This window comes from Scyliorhinus torazame, chromosome 13, assembly GCF_047496885.1.
Source record: "Scyliorhinus torazame isolate Kashiwa2021f chromosome 13, sScyTor2.1, whole genome shotgun sequence".
Lineage (NCBI taxonomy): Eukaryota > Metazoa > Chordata > Chondrichthyes > Carcharhiniformes > Scyliorhinidae > Scyliorhinus > Scyliorhinus torazame.
In genome coordinates this window covers 185,617,600-185,638,117 of record NC_092719.1, presented here as the reverse complement: position 1 = coordinate 185,638,117, position 20,518 = coordinate 185,617,600, and the positions used below count along the sequence as shown (strand labels likewise).

Genomic DNA, 20,518 nt, shown 5'->3' with positions numbered 1-20,518 from the left:
AGTGAGAACTCATGAGGAAGAACAGAAGGTTATAACTGCGAGATTAGCAGCGGAAATGGCAGATGATTATGGATTAGTTCATAAATCAAAGATTGGTTTCCGACATCAGTTTCAGCCTGTGAGGGATAGAAACTGGGGACATGAGAAATACTCAAGTGGTAAAGGTAAAGGTGATCTGATGGGAGACAATAAAGAGAGTGTACCTCAGATTAAAAAAGAAATCCAGGAGGGTGGAAAAGAAATGAAAAGTTTCAGATGTTTTCACTGTAACAAACTAGGCCATGTAAAGTCACAGTGTTGATGGTTGAAGTAAAGCACTGGGAAGGCTGATGTGGTAAAACAGGTAAGACAGTGGGGTTTATTAGAGTGGTAAAGGAAAGCCCAAGGGAAGCGAAGGAGGTGCAAACGATTGTACAGCCTGATCAAGAGGAGATTGTTAAGAAGGTGCCAGATGTATTTAAAGAATTTACTTGTGTGGGTAAAGTTTACTCATGTGTATCAGGAGGAGCAGGTAAAGAAGTCACAATTTTAAGAGATACAGGGGCTAGTCAATCTTTAATGGTAAGAGATGAGGAATTATGTAGTTTGGGAAGAATGTTGCCGGAAAAGGTGGTGATATGTGGAATTCAGGGTGAGAGGAGTAGCTTTCTATTATATAAGGTAAGGTTGGAAAGTCCAGTGAAGAGTGGTGAAGTGATAATAGGAGTAATAGATAAACTATCTTGTCCTGGAATACAGATTATCTTGGGTAATGATATAGCTGGATCGCAGGTGGGAGTGATGCCTACTGTGGTTGATAAGCCAATGGAAAATCAGACAACTGAAGTGTTGAAGGACGAATATCCTGAGATTTTTACGGATTGTGTAGGAACAAGGTCGCAAAGTCACAGGTTAAGACAAGAGGAGAAATCAAGGAGTGAAGATGATGCTGAAGTGCAATTATCAGAAACGATATTTGATCAGATGGTTCAAAAAGAACAAGAACAGGTGGAGGATGAGGCAGATATTTTTAGTTCAGGAAAATTGGCAGAGTTACAACAGAAAGATGTAGAAATAAAACGGATATATCAGAAAGCATATACGGAAGAGGAATCTGAGAGTATACCAGAGTGTTATTACCGTAAAAATTATGTCTTGATGAGAAAATGGAGACCTGTACATATGCAGGCGGTTGAAAAGTGGGCAGAAGTTCATCAAGTAGTATTGCCGGTAGGGTATAGAAAGGAGGTGTTGCGAGTTGTACATGAGGTACCAGTGGGAGGTCAATTGGGACTAAGGAAAACTCAAGCTAAAATCCAGAAATATTTTTATTGGCCTGGACTACATAAAGATGTAGTTAAATTTTGTCAATCATGTCACACATGTCAAGTGATTGGGAAACCTCAAGCAGTGATAAAACCAGCGCCCTTAATACCCATTCCAGCATTTGAGGAACCTTTTACAAGGGTCCTAATCGATTGTGTAGGACCGCTTCCTAAAACAAAAAGTGGGAATCAATATCTTTTGACTGTAATGGATGTGTCTACTAGGTTTCCAGAGGCCATTCCAGTACTTAATATTACAGCTAAAAGGATTGTGGAGGAGTTACTTAAATTCTTTACTAGATATGGACTACCCACAGAAATTCAATCGGATCAAGGAACAAATTTTACTTCAAAGTTATTCAAAGAAGTTATGGATAGATTAGGAATAAAACAATTTAAATCAACTGCATACCATCCAGAATCGCAGGGAGCGTTAGAAAGGTGACATCAGACATTACAGACAATGTTGAGGGCTTATTTTCAAGATTATCCAGAGGATTGGGATAAAGGAATCCCATTCGTATTGTTTGCAATTAGGGATGTACCTAATGAGTCTACCAAATTTAGTCCTTTTGAACTAATTTTTGGTCATGAGGTAAGAGGACCACTTAAATTGATGAAGGAAAAATTGGTGGGTGAGAAATCGGAAATTACACTGTTGGATTACGTGTCAAATTTTAGGGAACGATTAAATAGAACAGGTGAATTGGCTAGACAACATTTGAAAGTTGCACAAAATGTGATGAAACGTGTAGCAGACAAGAAATCCAAAGTTCGTAGTTGTGCCAGTGGGGATAAAATTTTAGTGTTGTTACCAGTGGTAGGGAAGCCTTTAAAAGCTAGGTTTTGTGGACCGTATCAGATTGAAAGGAAATTAAGTGAGGTGAATTATGTGGTAAAAACACCATATAGAAGGAAGACTCACCGAGTGTGTCAAGTGAATATGCTTAAAAGGTACTTTGAAAGGGAAGGAGAGAAAAAGGAGGTTTTAATGATTCTAACTCAAAGTGACGAACCAAATCCAGATGACTGTGAATTTGACATACCTCAAATTAAATTGGAAAATGAGGATGTTCTTAAAAATTGGGATGAATTGTTAAGTTACCTTCCAGAGGAAAAACAAACTGACCTGAAAGAGTTATTGAACAAAAGAACAAAGAAAAGTACAACACAGGAACAGGCCCTTCGGCCCTCCAAGCCCGTGCCGACCATGCTGCCCGGCTAAACTACAATCTTCTTCACTTCTTGGGTCCGTATCCCTCTATTCCCATCATATTCATGTATTTGTCAAGATGCCCCTTAAATGTCACTATCGTCCCTGCTTCCACTACCTCCTCCGGTAGCGAGTTCCAGGCACCCACTACCCTCTGTGTAAAAAACTTGCCTCGTACATCTACTCTAAACCTTGCCCTTCGCACCTTAAACCTATGCCCCCTAGTAATTGACCCCTCTACCCTGGGGAAAAGCCTCTGACTATCCACTCTGTCTATGCCCCTCATAATTTTGTAGACCTCTATCAGGTCGCCCCTCAACCTCCGTCGTTCCAATGAGAACAAACCGAGTTTATTCAACCGCTCCTCATAGCTAATGCCCTCCATACCAGGCAACATTCTGGTAAATCTCTTCTGCACCCTCTCTAAAGCCTCCACATCCTTCTGGTAGTGTGGCGACCAGAATTGAACACTATACTCCAAGTGTGGCCTAACTAAGGTTCTATACCTTATCAGATACCTTGATATCACATGGGCAAGTTTGTAGAGATAAATTGGTAAGTACTAAAATGGCTATACATGATGCAGATGTGGGAAATGCTGTTCCTATCAAACAACATCCATATAGACTTAATCCTTTAAAATTGGCACAGGTTAACAGAGAGATTGAGAGTATGCTTAAAAATGGCATAATTGAAGTGGGTTGCAGCTAATGGAGCTCACCCATAGTGATGGTACCTAAACCAGATGGTACCCAACGGTTGTGTGTGGACTATAGAAAGGTGAATGCAGTTACAAGAACGGACTCTTATCCTGTCCCACCATTGAAGGATTGCATGGAGAAAGTGGGACAATCTGCTTTTATTTTCAACTTCCAAACAGGGAAAGAACATTTAAACCATCGTATGGAGTTCTTCGATCGACTTCAGGTGGCGGGTTTGGTGATGAACTTAGCCGAAAGTGAATTTGGAGAAGCCCGAATCAGTTTCCTTGAGGAGTTTCTGATACCCTCAAGACGAAGGGAGGCAATGCAATCTCTTAACATGAATGAATTTGATCGAACAGCTGTGCAAAGGTTTTGTGGCGTGATTACTCCACTGATGGAATTGCTGAAGAAACGTAAAAGATTTCAATGGACAGCGGACGTTCAACAGTCATTTGACTGCCTGAAAGCTGTGATCACCAATACTCCTGTATTTGAGAATTGCAAGGGACTCTGTGGTCAGATTGAACTAAATTATCTGATTCTGAAGAGAAATGCCGAGGAGTAGAGGAATGGATGGATCGTGCAGAAACTTTGTTCAAAGAGACTGTCAATCGAGAAGGATTTCGGTTGGAGGAAGAAGAACAAAGAAAAATGGACTATATTATTATACCTGTTTGCATGTGTTGTTTTTTTTTTAAAAAACAAAAAGGTATATTTACTGTGTACATTTCTTAATTGATGGTGCAAAGGTGAAAATTGAAACCATCTTGAAGTTGATGGTTTATTTTTTTTTTTCTTGGGGAGGTGTCATGCGAGAGTGCCTTTAAGAACTGGATGTTTAAGCAATGTACCTTTAAGAAAACAGTGATGTCATAGAGTGGGTGGAGCTCAGTTCAGGTCAGCCATTTTGCAGGTTTTTAGTTGCAGTTTAAAAAGCAGTGTGTGTGTCTGTGTGTTTCCAGAGAGCTGCAAGTTTTGCAGTTTAGTTTTGCAGTTGGAGAAAGCAGGTTGTGTGTGTCTGTGTGTGTCCAGAGAGGTGCAGGAAAAAAACAATATATATATCCTTTAACCTGATGTGATACTGTTTAAAGGTGTTAAGTCTCTTGGAAATTTGAAGGAACATTTTAAGGCGTTATTTACTGTTGCAATATTTTCTGAGCTATCTTTGAAGGAAGGGGTGTTAAGAGATCCAATGTTTATTTAAGATGTTAAGTTGAGTTCATGGAATAAACAGTGTTTTGTGTTTAAAAACCCACGTGTCCATAATTGTAATCCCACACCTAGGGAAAAAAGCCGTGTGCTAGGAAAAGCAACAAATACATTAAAGTGTGAGGTTGGTTGAACTCCATGATACATTTTGGGGTTCTGAAAATGCCTCGCCCATAACAAATTCCTTGCCCAGTGAAGCAGTTGAGGCTCCTTCATTAAATGTTTTTAAGATAAAGATAGATAGCTTTTTGACGAATAATGGGATTAAGGGTTATGGTGTTCGGGCGGAAAGTGGAGCTGAGTCCACAAAAGATCAGCCATGATCTCATTGAATGGCGGAGCAGGCTCGAGGGGCCAGATAGCCTACTCCTGCTCCTAGTTCTTATGTTCTTACGTTTAAGCTGTACTCAAATATCCTCCCATCTTTCCTCATCTAAATCTGTCATCATAACCCTTTCTTTCTAATACTCTTGTCGAGCTGCCTCTTAAATGCATCCACACAATTGGCTTCAACCATTCCGTTTTTAGTGTGTTCCACATTCTCACCAGCTCTTGGGTAAAGATTTTTCTGAATTTCCTTTGATTTCTTTGTGACTACCTTATGTTGATGGTCTCCATATTCTCTTCCCCACACTGGCCTGGAGTTTGGTTGAATTGGGCCAGCTTTACAAATGGCGGGTGGGACTGGATTCTGGGATTCCCACCATCATTCCCATTTCTGGCAATTTCGTGGGACAAGGGTGTGGACAGTCCGCCTCCATGCAGTGCTTCCATTCTTGCAGACTGCATTGCAGGGGTGGGCAGTTTACACACCACTGCTTTAGTGGAATTGGGCCCCCTGTGCAAGTAGAAATGGATTCTGACCCAACGACAGTGAAGGAACGGCGATATATCTCCAAATCAGGAAGATGAGTGACTTGGAGGGGAACTTGCAGGTGGTGGTGTTCCCATGCACCTGCTGCCCTTGTCCTCCTTAACGGCATTGGTTGTGGGTTTCGAGGGTGCTGTCAAAGGAGCCTTGTTGAGTTCCTGCAGTGCATCTCGTAGATGGTATACACTGCTGCTACAGTGCGTTGGTGGTGGAGGAAGTGAATGTTTGTGGAAGGGGTGCTAATCAAGTGGACTGCTTTGTCCTGGATGGTGTCAAGCTTCTTGAGTGTTTTTGGAGCTGCACTCATCCAGGAAAGTGGAGCCCATTCTTTAGCTCACTTAGCTAGACAACTGGATCGTGATGCAGAGCAGTGCCAGTAACGTGGGTTCAATTCCCATAGTGTCTGAGGTTATTAATGAAGGCCTCGCCTTCTCAACCTTGCCTCTCACCGGAGGTGTGGTGATCCTCAGGTTAAATCACCACCAGTCACCAGAATCAATGGGTTTGGTCAAGTAAGATTTTACCGTTTAAAATTCAAGCTATTTTATGGCCAGGACTTTCTGACCTCAGTGTGGCAGGGCCAGTTGGTTTTGTGTGTGTGTGTGTGTGTTTGGGAGGGAGTGGGGGGGGGGGGGGGGGGGGGAGGGGGTGGAGAGCAGAGATGCGGCAACCCATTGACTTTCAGACGATCCCACCAGTAGGTGGGGCCAGAAAATCCCACCCAATGTTTCTAAATGTTCTTTTCTTCTCTCCCTTGGAAGAGAGTCCATTATTGTTCATGACCAATGTTAATTCCCTGGATATGTTCCATCCTTCTTCTTAAATATAGGAATAACATTAACTATCTGTCAGTCCTCTCACACAACACCTTTTTCTAACCAACTAGTAAGCATGAGCTCGGAAAAAGAGTCGTCTTGGTGACATGGTTTTTCCTCAGGACTGCCTTCAGTGTTATTCAAGGATCAAATAACCAGTGATACAATTGAATCCTAGATTCTACACTTTTCCTTTTGCCCTATTCTTTAAGAAGAAGACATTCCTATCTACCAGTCCCAAGTTCAGCTTTCGTACTAAATCTTATACCATTCTGGCCAAGAATCAGGTTCTCCCCAGCTTGAGCTACACAATTATATTTCAATTATCCAAGTCAAGCACTATATTAAATGGAAGCATTTATGTAATACTAACCTGCCCTCATTCTTCTAGCACTGTGAGATCGCATTACTATGCAGATACTAATTAGTTTAACGAATGTTACTGCAGGAAATACACGATGAGCAAAATCAAATGGTTACTTAAAAACCAATAACCCTTTACAGAAAATCTTAAATTCCAGAGGAAGAAAATCTTTTCCTATTATTTGGCTTCTACATAATGTAACAAAAATTTACCACGGTGCGCTGCTTGTTTGGTAAGTAAACCCGAATAGTGCCACCTGCTTTGTAAGCATCTGCCAATTTTCCATCCTCAGATTCCCGACGATATGCAAAGTGATGAGCAAAGGTGGGGGAAACAGATGTAGAAACATCATGGAAAAAATCTTGTGGGCTGAAGCCATTACTGGTGGATTTCCAGAATCCCAGATTATACTCCATTTTGATCAGAGGGGCAGGGGATCTGCAAGCAAACCAAACACAAATTAAAGTCACAGAGTGATTCTTTGATTCTATAGAGGCTTTCCTAAATATTCAACATCCACGAAGCATCTGAAAATACCCAGAACAATGCGGTTTGACATGGCGATGCAGCAAAGCACTACAGCTTGTGAGTTTCATTTGTTCCACTTGGCTTCAGAGCCAAGAGAGCTGGTGTGGGCCCCTGATTCCAATTCCTGCCAACCCTAGATATCGATTTCCCAATCCATGTTTATCTGAAATGGCTTACTAAATCCTCACGGCCTACAATGGTAAAATTGGATTCAAACTACAGGCTTTGGTAATACATTCACTGAGTGTTCCAGAACCAGTTCTAGGCTGTGACATGCATGTCAGTTGTAAATTTTGCTTGCTCAGTACCTTTAGCAACCAGTGTACCCTTTGATCTGGCTGCTGCCACCAAGCTAAAAATAGCACAGCCGTGAAAACAAATCTAAAAAAACAAAGCTAATCAAACAACATTCACAGCAAGCATCACAAATGTTTACAGCTTAAAAATCACAGGCTACACTTTGCAGCTGCAGTGTTCGCTGACCCCGATCATACATGCCTGTGTGACGTAGTGTTTTTGATCAAGTTCTTTTAGCAGATTACACTAACGATCGAGCCAATGTTCTGAATTTACTTATCGGGACCTTTTCTTAAATAGCAAAGCACACATTATCCATTGCAAATCAAAGTAGCCCTCCCCTACCTGTGACCACAAAACTACCTAGCAGATGAAGACCAGATTACTGACATCAATACGTAGTTTGATTCAATGCCAGCATTATATTGAAGGAAATTATTCATCTCAATGTCAGAAACCACGCAGTTTTGCTTTAATGGAGAGGCAGTTCTTGACATAGTGCCAGCAAGTCTATAAAGAACCTTATAGTGGAGTACAGTACAAGATGTACTGCAAAGTTTCTCTGAATAACATTACAGCTAAACATTTTCTTGACAGGTTATGTCACTTAAATAATTAGTTTCAGTTCCTTGATAGCATAGTTTTCATCAGCGTGGAACTGAGGTACACAGACCAAGAAAGGTTCCACATTTAATTCTCATTCTATGCTGAGTTAACTGATCACCACAAGAGTCAGTGGTAGGGGCACCTTAATATTCCTCAGCATTCCTCGGATTTGATGGGGGAGGAGGTTAAGAGAGAGAGAGAGATCTCCCTCTAAGTTACAATTCACTGCTGAAAAACAGGTATAATCATCATATATATTGGGTGAATACAGTATCAGCATCGGCTGTGATACTCCTCACAAGGGGAATGGCTGCTAATGCGGTGCACATCCATCTGGCAAAGAAAGAAGCTGGAGTCAATCTGTCTTCAACATAGGTTTATTCATAAATCCAGTATAACACACGTGCAGATTATTTTCCCCACATACAGGTAGAAACTGATTCTTTACATAGATGATTTGGAGTTGGGAACAAAGTGCAATGTGTCCAAGTTTGCAGACGACACTAAGATGAGTGGTGAAGCAAAAAGTGCAGAGGATACTGGAAGTCTGCAGAGGGATTTGGATAGTTTAAGTGAATCGGCTAGGGTCTGGCAGATGGGATACAATATTGACAAATGTGAGGTAGGAATAACAACAAAAGGAATTATTATTTAAATGATAAAATATTAAAGCATACTGCTGTGCAGAGGAACCTGGGTGTCCTAGTGCATGAGTCGCAAAAAGTTGGTTTACAGGTGATTAAGAAGGCAAATGGAGTGTTGTCCTTCATTGCTGGAGGGGTGGAGTTTAAGACTAGGGAGGTTATGCTGCAACTGCATACGGTGTAAGTGAGGCTACACCTGGAGTATTATGTTCAGTTTTGGTCTCCTTACCTGAGAAAGGATGTGCTGACTGTGGAGGGTGTGCAGAGGAGATTCACTAGGTTAATGCCAGAGCTGAAGGGGTTGGATTACGACGAGAGGTTGAGTAGACTGGGACTGTACTCATTGGAATTTAGAAGGATTTGGGGGGGGGGGGGCAAGATAAAGATAGATAGAATAAAGAAATAAAGTGTTATGGTGTTCGGGTGGGAAAGTGGAGCTGAGTCCACAAAAGATCAGCCATGATCTCACTGAATGGCGGAGCAGGCTCGGAAGAGCCAGATGGCCTACTCCTGCTCCTAGTTCTTATGTTCTTACATATGTGCCCAAACCTTTCCTTAATTAGTGTCAGCGGCTCTTAATCGCAACCAGACAATGCACTCAATTGGCACGGCATTTGCAATATTAACAATGGTCCTACGGATAAGAAATGATCACTTGGGTGAGAAACTAGTAGCTGCTCAAGTGGTTCTACACCCAGTTAGAGACGGCATCTTTACAACAGGAAGGATAGTTTTATATGTAAACATTACATTACGTTGGTGATCTCTGCCGTAGCAAGGAAGAATATTTGGCCAGTTAATTTGTACTAGAGAAGAGAAGAATTGACCAAGCTTTCAATCCTGATTATACGGGTAACCAGACTGCGAATGTGCACATGTAGGTGTTTGGTGAAGACAGGAAGGGGCTTTGTTGTGATATCTTCCATGATGAAATAGCCTACTGCCATTCAACATAAAGATTCACATGTGTATCCTGAGTACAACTGTATTTAAAAGTGGATTGAGAGCCGAGACGGTTTTGTTGTTAAAAGACGAGTAACATGCTCATGGGCAATATATTGTGGGGTGACTACAACCTTCACAAAATTCGACACATTTTGGACATCAACGTGTTCAGAAGAAGGTGGAGACAAATTGGAGCAAAATGATACAGAATTAGTTAATATTACAGAATTAGTTAATATTACATGCACAATGAACAAACTGTATACCCAAGCTCCTCCACATGGGAGCACTGTTCATGAGAATAGTGCAAAAGTTAAGATACAACTCTACTGTACTGCTAGATTTTACAGTCAGCAACAGAAGAATATGGCTGACCTCAAAGCTAGCCAAACATCTCATGATCTCTGTAATCTGGATTTCCCCTTTCCCATTGGCAGTTTAAACTGAGATCTCCAAGCATTCAACAGCAGTGATGTTAGCAATCCCGGCAAGCGGCCAATCACACTGAAGTGTTGATTATCTTTCATTTTTGTGTTGAATGGTAATGATTGGATTAAGACAGAACCAAAATAAAAGATAATCAAACTTTTTTAAAAAGTTATTTAAATGTGCACTTTTATTATAATTAGAGAAATCTGACATTCCACAAATATAAAGTTTTTTTAATAGACTGCAAATCCAGATTTCCACATTACTCTGCACATGTGCGGGCCCCCAAGGATGCTCCCAGTTTCAGTGCAATAACAGTGGTGAACACTGACAGTGTTTAGTACTATAAAATCATTAGCACCATAAAATCCAGGTTAATGATCCAAGCGTATATTTATCCCCTGAAGAACAATTAACCACTAAAGTATTAATCGCAGCACTTGTCACAATGAGAGTTATCTGACATCCCGGTTTATTTTTGAGAGCTGCTGTGAGTTCAGAAACAGGTGCCTGATCACATGGATTTGTATAACATTTCCCAGCCGTCATTCAAATCAAATGAATTGTGGGAGGCAGTGGCACAATCGCTGGACTAATAACCCAGAGACCTTCAGGGTAATGCTCTGGGCATCGGGATTCGAATGTCACGGCAGATGGTGAAATTTGAATCCAATAAAAACCTGAAATTTAAAAAGTGATTGTTGTAAAAACCCATCTGGTTCACTAATGTCCTTTAACGAAGGAAATCTGCCGTCCTTCCCTGGTCTGGCCTAGATGTGACTCCAGATCCACAGTAATATGGTTGGCTCTTAAATGCCCTCAGGGATGGGCGATTAAATGCCAGCAATGCCCACATCCTGTGCACCTTTGTTTTGTTTTATGTCTGGCTACAGATCAAGCATAAAAGAAAGAATAAGCAAAAGGAGTTTTGATTTTGTCCACAACTCCATACTGGACTGATCAACAACTTATCTTCAAGTCAAAATGGCAGAGAGGGATCCTTGTTTGATGTCTGATCAGTACAGATAGATTGCAGTTTAATGCCTTGTCTACATATAGGAACATGCAAGTAATAGGTAAATCAATCCCTCAAGCTTGTTCCACCATTCAATAAGGTCAGCTGCACCTCAACTCCATTTATTCATTTTTTTCCATATAGTCTATTCTCCTTTATAGCCTTACCTAACAAACATCTATTGATCTCAATCTCTTGAAAATTTTATTTAACCCACCATCCACAATATTTTGGGGAAGGGAGTTCCAGATTTCCATTCTACGATTTGTGTAAACAATTGAATTTTCACCGCTGAATGGTCTAGCTCTAATTTGAAGTAAATGCCCTATGGTTCTGGACTCCCTGCCAGAGGAAGTGCCCTATAGAATTACTTCAACATTTTAAGCACATCTATTACATCACTTTGCTTCTTTTAAATTTAGAGTACCTAATTATTTTTTCCAATTAATGAGCAATTTAGCGTGGGCAATCCACCTACCCTGCACATCTTTGGGTTGTAGGAGTGAAACCCACACAGACATGGGGAGAATGTGCAAACTCCACACGGACAGTGACTCAGGCCGGGATCAAACTCGGATCCTCAGCGCCGTAAACAGCAGTGCCTACCACTGTGCCACCCACTATTACATCACTTCTCAACCTTCTAAATTCAAGGGAATGGTAGCCAAGTTTATGGAACATGTGGCCTTATAATCACCATCCTGGCATCAATCTGGTGACTCTCTGCTGTATTCCTACCAAGGTCAAGTTATCTTTCCCGAGGTTCGGTGCTAAAAACTGAATACGTTACTTCAGATGAAGTCTGACTAAGGTTTTGTAGAACTGGGCCATTACACCCTTGGTTTTGAATTCCAACGCACTGGATATAAAGGCCAACATGTCATTTAGGTATTAGCTGCACTAGCTTTGTGATTGGTGTACACAGACACCTAAATCTCTTTGCTCTTCTCACCATTTCGATAATGATCTGATGTGCCTTTCTCCGCTCCAAAGTGGATAACCTCACACTTACCTATATTGACTCCATCTGCCAGGTGTCAGCCATAGCTCAGAGATGGCAATCTTACTAGTGGCAGAAGGTTATGTATCAAGTTGCACTGTAGAGACTGGAGCACAATATCTCGGCTAACATACAAATACTGCGGGAATGCCAGACTGTTGGAGGTGTCATCTTTCAGATGAGACATTAAACTAAGGTCTCATCTGGCCTCTGGTGAATATAAAATAACTCATGGCACTTTTCAAAGAAGAGCTAGGGAGCTATCCCCTGGTGCCCGGGTCAATAATTACACCTTAAAAATACATTATCTGTTTATTATTGCACTGCTGTTTTTGGTTGTTTCTTGTACGTACATAAATTGACTATCAAGAGTGGAATTTCACCCCCCCCTCCATGTTTTGCGGTGGTGAAGGCAGCCCGCTATTGGGCGATGGCGGGATTATTCCGGGCCCTTTGCTGTGTACAGGGTGTCGCCATTGATGGGACCAGGAGATCCCGCCAATGGGCACAGACGGAGGATTTCGGCCCATGTTTCGTACATTACAGGAATGACTACACAACAAAAATACTTCATTGGCTGTAAAGAACCTTCGGGTGCCTCAACATCTTGAACGCCAAGAGAAGTTCTTCAATTTGCTCTAGTTTTTGCCCACTCAAAATATCCCTTTGTAGCCTTCTGCTCCCATCCTCACAACTTACTATGTCTCCTAACATATTATTAACTTGGAGATTTCACCATCAAAATCATTCTAAATAAATACATAATATACATATGTATATATAGTGAAAACCTTATAACTTCCCTTATAGATTCTTGAGAAACAACGCTTGTAATATCCTGAGAGTCACTCCTTTTATTACTAATCTGGACTCCTCCCATCTAACCCACATTACAATGAGCATCTTCAATTCCATGTACCTCAATGTGTAGTTTATTGTGCAGAATCTTACCATATTTCTTCACTGCCTATCCAAATCATATTTAAATGCCCATGGCACTCAATTTACAAAACACTAGGGCGAAATGACAGTTCACGCCGGTGGGACCTTTATCCTGAGAACATTATCCGGGGATTATCACAAATCGCAATTTGCCTTGACGATGTGTTGACCACCAGTTCGGCCGACGGTAAACACATGAAGAACCTGGAGCACTTACTACGTCAGTTCGAGGCAGTCGGGATCCGCCTATAGTGCGAAAAGTTTGTAATTCACACAAAAGAAATGGTCTACCTGGTTACAGGGTGGACCGCAATGGCTTGCACCCAGTGGACGACAAGACACGAGTAATCCGACAGGCCTCCGTGCCAAAGGATCCTACAGAACTCTGCTCTTTCTTGGGCCTTTGGGCCTAATCATCTATTATGGCAAGTTCATTCCAAATTTGGCAACGTGTTGGCCCCACTGCATCTGTTGCTAAAGAAGAGCCAGCGATGATTTGGGGACTCACCGCAACAGATGGCGTTCAACGAGGTAAAGCAATGGCTCTCGTCCTTGCATCTGCTGACTCATTTTGACCCATCCAAGGCCTTGATGTTAACCTGTGATGCTTCACCTTATGGCTTCGGGCTGTTTTGGCGCACCAAATGGATGAAGGAATGAAACGGCCCATTGCGTTGCCTCACGCACCCTGGCAGCAGCGGAGCGGAACTACACGCAAATTGAAAAGGAGGGTTTGCCGTTGGTGCTGGAGGTGAAGCGATTCCACCAATACGTAAACAGGCATACAATTACGGACTATATGGACCATAAGCCCCTCGGGGGGCAGGGAATCCCCCCGCCCCCTCCATGGCGTCCGCCCGCATTCAGCGCTGCGCGCTGCTCCTGTCAGCCTATGAATATGTGTTAGAACATCGTCCGGGAATGAAGATTCTGCACACAGACGCCCTCCCTTTGCCCACCAGCCGCCGAAGCCCGTCACGTCAGATGAGGTAATTGCAACCTTGCACTTTATGGACTCCTTGCCAGTTACAACAACCCAGGTGAAGGCTTGGATTCAGACAGACCCACTGTTGGCCGGTGTCTGCCACATAGTGCTGTACGGAGCCCAACATGAAAGAAAAATGAATTGAAAATCGCTTATTGTCACAAGTAGGCTTCAAATGAAGTTACTGTGAAAAGCCCCAAGTCGCCACATTCCGGCGCCTGTTCGGGGAGGCTGGTGCGGGAATTGAACCGTGCTGCTGGCCTGCCTTGGTCTGCTTTCAAAGCCAGCGATTTAGCCCTGTGCTAAACCAGCCCCTAATATCATGCTCTTCCGGAAGATGTGCGCGCATTCACTACAAAGGTGACTGAACTCAGTGTGGTAGATGGCATCCTGCTGTGGGGCTCCCAGGTGATTATGGCCGAGCGAGGCCAGGGAGCAATCGTACAAGGTCTCCATAACGGACACCTGGGGAGTCTCAAAGATGAAGCTGTTGGCCCGCAGTTATGTACGGTAGCTTGGATTAGACCCGAACATTGAAACTTTGACAAAGCAATTAACACGGTGCCAGAACACCAGAAGCTACCCCCTGCAGCAACACTCCACCTGTGGAAGTGGCCAAACCGATCATGGTCCCGACTCCACATGGATTTTACTTATCGTGGATGCTCATTCGAAGTGGATGGACCTCCACCGCATGACCACGACGACATCCCAAGCTCTACAGAGACACTCTGAAACACGGCGACACAGACCCATCAGTGAATTTCTAGCGATGGGGTGTTGTGGATCCCAGAGACAATAAAGCGATCAGGGCTGGTCTCATATTCCGTTCAAGTGGAAAAGAATTCTCGAGTACAAATCAAAGTCCTTACGACTGGTGGTGCCTCTTCCTCCAGAGCAGCCTCCTTTTTCTTTTATCATGGGATGTGGGCATCACAGGCTGTGCCAGCATTTATTGCCCATCCCTAATCATCCTTGAGGGATAGTTGAGAGTCAACCACATTGATGTGGGTCTGGAGTCACATGTCAACCAGACCAGGTAAGGATGGCAGATTTCCTTCCCTAAAGGACATATCACTATCACTAAACTTTAATTCCCGATTTCTATTGATTTCCAATTTCACCATCTCCAGTGGCAGGATTTGAACCTGGGACCCCAGAGTACTCTGGGTCTCTGGATTACTAGTCCAGTGACAATTCCGCTACGCCACCTCCTCCCCAGTGGATACCCAGTGAGGCGGATGAGCCCCTCAACTTGGAAATGCGGGAGGTCGACTCATCCGACCCAGAACGGACATGGAGACTTTGCCAACAGCAGTCGAAATGGATCTGGTGACAGCCGCTGGGCCAAGCACAGAGGAAACAACCAGACGTTCGGCCCGCAAGTGTCGCTCCCCGGTTCGTTACATGCCTCCGGGCCCAGAACAGCGGACGCTAAAGAGACAGCCCCGTGCAAAGCAGGCGAAAGATCTCCCCCCTCCTGCCATCGAGATGGAAGACATGTCAGACTTGGGGAGGTGGGGGGGGGGGGGGGGGGGGGGGGGGGTGTTATAACCTGAACCGGCAGCCACGGTTTCTACAACTTCAAGAGTCTCTGTGGCCTCACCCGAGAATGATCTCCCTAGATGAGTGAAGAATCTACACCCTTAAGCCAAAGGCCTCAAGGGAGACTTTTTGGGGAGGAGGGGTTGCATAATAGGAGGTAAAATAAACCGGAGTCTTTCTTTCAGTCATCGCCTGGAACTTTACAGATACCATTCCACCATCAGCCCTCCAGACTTTCATACAAATCTAGGTGTTACCAGGCAGCCATTGCTGGGTTGGTAGTACTCTCACCTTTGAATCACATACTCATTGAATCAAGTTCTACTCCAGAGCTTGAGCACAAAAGTAGCACTGAGAGAGTGCTGTCCTGTTGGAGATGCTGGGTAGAATGTTCCCAAAAATATGGCCAAGTGTCTCGGGTCGGAGAATTGGGGGGGGGGCGTAATCCCGCCCCCGCCGGCTGCCGAATTCTCCGGCGCCAGGGATTTGGCGGGGCGGGAATCGCGGCGGTCGGCGGCCACAGGCAGCGGCCCCCCCAGCGGTTCTCTGGCCCGCGATGGGCCGAGTGGCCGCCCACTTTCGGCGGGTCCCGCCGGCGTATGTTACGACAGGTATTTGCCGGTGGGATCTGGCTCCGTGGGCGGCCTCCGGGGTCTTCGGGGGGATCTGGCCCCGGGAGGGGTGTCCCCATGGTGGCCTGGCCCGCGATCGGAGCCCACCGATCCGCGGGCGGGCCTGTGCCGTGGGGGCACTCTATTCCTCCGCGCCGGCCGGTGTAATGGTCCGCGATGGCTGGCGTGGAGATGAACCCCCCCCCCCACTGCACATGCACTGGGATGACGCCAGCCCACGCTGGCGCTCTCACGCATGCGGCAACTCGCGCAGGCCGGCGGAGGCACTTCGGCACCGGTTGGCATGGTGCCAAGCCCCTTCCACGCCGGCCAGCGAGGCGCAAACCACTCCGGCGCCAGCCTATCCCCTGAGGTTGCGGAGGATTCCGCACCTTCGGGGCGGCCCGACGCCGGAGTGGTTCACGCCACTCCTTCCCGCTGGAGTTGCCCACCCCGACGGTTTCCGAAGAATCCCACCCATGCTGTTTAGGCATATTTAAATACATTCAAATTGATGGTAATCAGGTTCACACCCAAACTGAATACCCCACTGGCACAGGGCTGGGAAGATCTTCCCGTCGCAAATCCTGTTGTTATGGCCGCGAGTGAACAATTGGGCACAAATCTCCTCTCCCCCCCCCACTGTTTTTTGGATGAGATATTAAACCCAGGGTCCAATCTGTCTGCTTAGGTGGATGTAAAAGATCCCATGGTGCTATTTAAAAGAACAGCAAGGGAGGTATTCCCAACGTCCTGACCAATATCTATTCCTCAATTACAAACATTTTAACTGCTCATTGCCATGTAGCTGTTTGTGGGAGCTTGCTGAGCACAAATTGGCTGCTAGGTTTCCTACGTTACAGTAAAGATTACACTTCAACAAGTCCTTTGTTGGCTGTAAAGCATTTTGAGACATCTGGTGGTCATGAAAAGCTGTGCATAAATGCAATTCTTTTATAACTCAAGTTAGAGTCGCATAACACCCAAACTTGAACATTCCTCACGGCTAACTACTATTGTAATCTTAGGCAATTGACTGTAATGTAGTGACCATTGTAGGAATTGCACATGCATGGAGGTTGGGTGAGGACAGGATTGGGCAAAATGTTAGATGCCCTTCACAGTCGAACATCCCATCAACACTCAGGACCTAGGGTCATGTGAAGACCAATGCCCAAGCAAAGGGCCGTGCTCAAAAGATGAGGAAAAGAGAAAATCTTTATGTACATTTTTAGAGATTATGATTAAAACACGCAAGTGAAATGGATAATTTGCCACTTCCATCTCGATGATCTTTTAGGAAGCACTACAATTATAGAGTTCAATTCCTTAAAAAAATTATTTGTTGTGCCTGCTCAGGAGGAGAGGAATATCTGAAAATGTTGCAGGGCATTTTGTTTAGCTTGCCTAGAATAGTTGAGAGCTGGGCAATCCCACAAAAAACAAGAGGGGAACTGGTTTGTAAAATTGAAATATCCACTGATGAGTCAGGAGGGCCAGGCAACTAATCTGATCAATACCTCAACTAGGGGGGGGGGGGCGGGGGGGAAACAGCCAGCTGTCGTGGTGCACATAGGCACCAACGATATAGGTAAAAAACGGGACGAGCTCCTACAAGCTGAATTTAGGGAGCTAGGGGTTAAACTAAAAAATAGGACCTCAAAGGTAGTAATCTCAGGATTGCTACCAGTGCCACGAGCTAGTCAGAGTAGGAATGTCAGGATAGAGAGGATGAATGCGTGGCTCGAGAGATGGTGCAAGAGGGAGGGATTCAAATTCCTGGGACATTGGAACCAGTTCTGGGGGAGGTGGGACCAGTACAAACCAGACGGTCTGTACCTGGGCAGGACTGGAACCGATGTCCTGGGTGGGGTGTTTGCTGGAGCTGTTGGGGGGAGTTTAAACTAATGTGGCAGGGGGATGGGAACCGATGCAGGAGGTTGGAAGGTAGTAAAACAGGGACAGAAATAAAAGGCAGTAAGGGGGAAAGTGTAAGGCAGAGAAGCCATAGTCAAAAATCAAAAAGGGCGACAGTACAAGGTTCAGTGACTGAGGGGAGCTCAGTGAATAGGACCAGGAATACTAAAAGAAATAAAACGGGAAGTGAAAACATTAATGGTAAGCGACGCGGCAGGTTGTTACATGAAGATATGGGTTCAACGACAAGGAAAATTAGGAGAAAGGTTAAGAGGAAATATAACTTAGGCGAGGTTACTGATCGAGGTGTTAAGATTCAGAACAGAGGTGAAAAAGCCAACATAAGTGTACTTTACCTGAATGCTCGTAGTATTCGGAATAAGGTAAATGAGTTGATGGCGCAAATCATCGTGAATGACTATGATTTAGTGGCCATTACTGAAACATGGTTAAAGGATGGTCACGACTGGGAGTTAAATATCCGAGGGTATCAAACTTTTCGGAAGGACAGAGTGGATGGTAAGGGAGGTGGTGTAGCTCTGTTATTTAAGGATGTCATCCGGGCAGCAGTAAGGGATGACATCGGTGCTATGGAGGATAAGGTTGAATCCATTTGGGTGGAAATCAGGAATAGTAAGGCGAAAAAGTCACTGATAGGAGTAATCTATAGGCCACCAAATAGTAACATTATGGTGGGGCAGGCAATAAACAAAGAAATAACCGATGCATGTAGAAATGGTACAGCAGTTATCATGGGGGATTTTATCTACATGTTGATTGGTTTAACCAGGTCGGTCAAGGCAGCCTTGAGGAGGAGTTTATAGAATGTATCCGCGATAGTTTCCTAGAACAGTATGTAATGGAACCTACGAGGGAACAAGCGGTCCTAGATCTGGTCCTGTGTAATGAGACAGGATTGATTCAGGATCTCATAGTTAGGGATCCTCTCGGAAGGAGCGATCACAATATGGTGGAATTTAAAATACAGATGGAGGGTAAGAAGGTAAAATCAAGCACTAGTGTTTTGTGCTTAAACAAAGGAGATTACAATGGGATGAGAGAAGAACTAGCTAAGGTAGACTGGGAGCAAAGACTTTATAGTGAAACAGTTGAGGAACAGTGGAGAACCTTCCAAGTGATTTTTCACAGTGCTCAGCAAAGGTTTATACCAACAAAAAGGAAGGACGGTAAAAAGAGGGAAAATCGACCGTGGATATCTAAGGAAATAAGGGAGAGTATCAAATTGAAGGCAAAAACATACAAAGTAGCAAAGATCAGTGGGAGACTAGAGGACTGGGAAATCTTTAAGGGCCAACAGAAAGCTACTAAAAAAGCTATAAAAAAGAGTAAGATAGATTATGAGAGTAAACTTGCTCAGAATATAAAAACAGATAGTAAAAGTTTCTACAAATACATAAAACAAAAAAGAGTGGCTAAGGTAAATATTGGTCCTTTAGAGGATGAGAAGGGAGATTTAATAATGGGAGATGAGGAAATGGCTGAGGAACTGAACAGGTTTTTTGGGTCGGTCTTCACAGTGGAAGACACAAATAACATGCCAGTGACTGATGGAAATGAGGCTATGACAGGTGAGGACCTTGAGAGGATTGTTATCACCAAGGAGGTAGTGATGGGCAAGCTAATGGGGCTAAAGGTAGACAAGTCTCCTGGCCCTGATGGAATGCATCCCAGAGTGCTAAAAGAGATGGCTAGGGAAATTGCAAATGCACTAGTGATAATTTACCAAAATTCACTAGACTCTGGGGTGGTCCCGGCGGATTGGAAATTAGCAAACGTGACACCACTGTTTAAAAAAGGAGGTAGGCAGAAAGCGGGTAATTATAGGCCAGTGAGCTTAACTTCGGTAGTAGGGAAGATGCTGGAATCTATCATCAAGGAAGAAATAGCGAGGCATCTGGATGGAAATTGTCCCATTGGGCAGACACAGCATGGGTTCATAAAGGGCAGGTCGTGCCTAACTAATTTAGTGGAATTTTTAGAGGACATTAACAGTGCGGTAGATAACGGGGAGCCAATGGATGTGGCATATCTGGGTTTCCAGAAAGCCTTTGACAAGGTGCCACACAAAAGGTTGTTGCATAAGATAAAGATGCATGGCATTAAGGGGAAAGTAGTAGCATGGATAGAGAATTGGTTAATTAATAGAAAGCAAAGAGTGGGGATTAATGGGTGTTTCTCTGGTTGGCAATCAGTAGCTAGTGGTGTCCCTCAGGGATCAGTGTTGGGCCCACAATTGTTCACAATTTACATGGATGATTTGGTGTTGGGGACCAAGGGCAATGTGCCCAGGTTTGCAGACGACACTAAGATGAGTGGGAAAGCAAAAAGTGCAGAGGATACTGGAAGTCTGCAGAGGGATTTGGATAGGTTAAGTGAATGGGCTAGGGTCTGGCAGATGGAATACAATGTTGACAAATGTGAGGTTATCCATTTTGGTAGGAATAACAGCAAAAGGGATCATTATTTAAATGATAAAATATTAAAACATGCTGCTGTGCAGAGAGACCTGGGTGTGCTAGTGCATGAGTCGCAAAAAGTTGGTTTACAGGTGCA

General features: G+C 44.0%; 1 protein-coding gene across 1 annotated transcript in view; it reads right to left on the bottom strand.

Annotated features, from left to right (window-relative positions):
• Positions 1 to 20,518, bottom strand: part of raf1b (Raf-1 proto-oncogene, serine/threonine kinase b) — a 140,261-nt gene that overhangs the window by 102,174 nt on the left and 17,569 nt on the right. The window contains exon 2 of the mRNA XM_072472564.1: positions 6,693 to 6,918. Coding sequence (XP_072328665.1) covers positions 6,693 to 6,896 — 204 coding nt within the window. The 5' untranslated portion in view covers positions 6,897 to 6,918. The remainder of the gene's footprint in view (positions 1 to 6,692; positions 6,919 to 20,518) is intronic.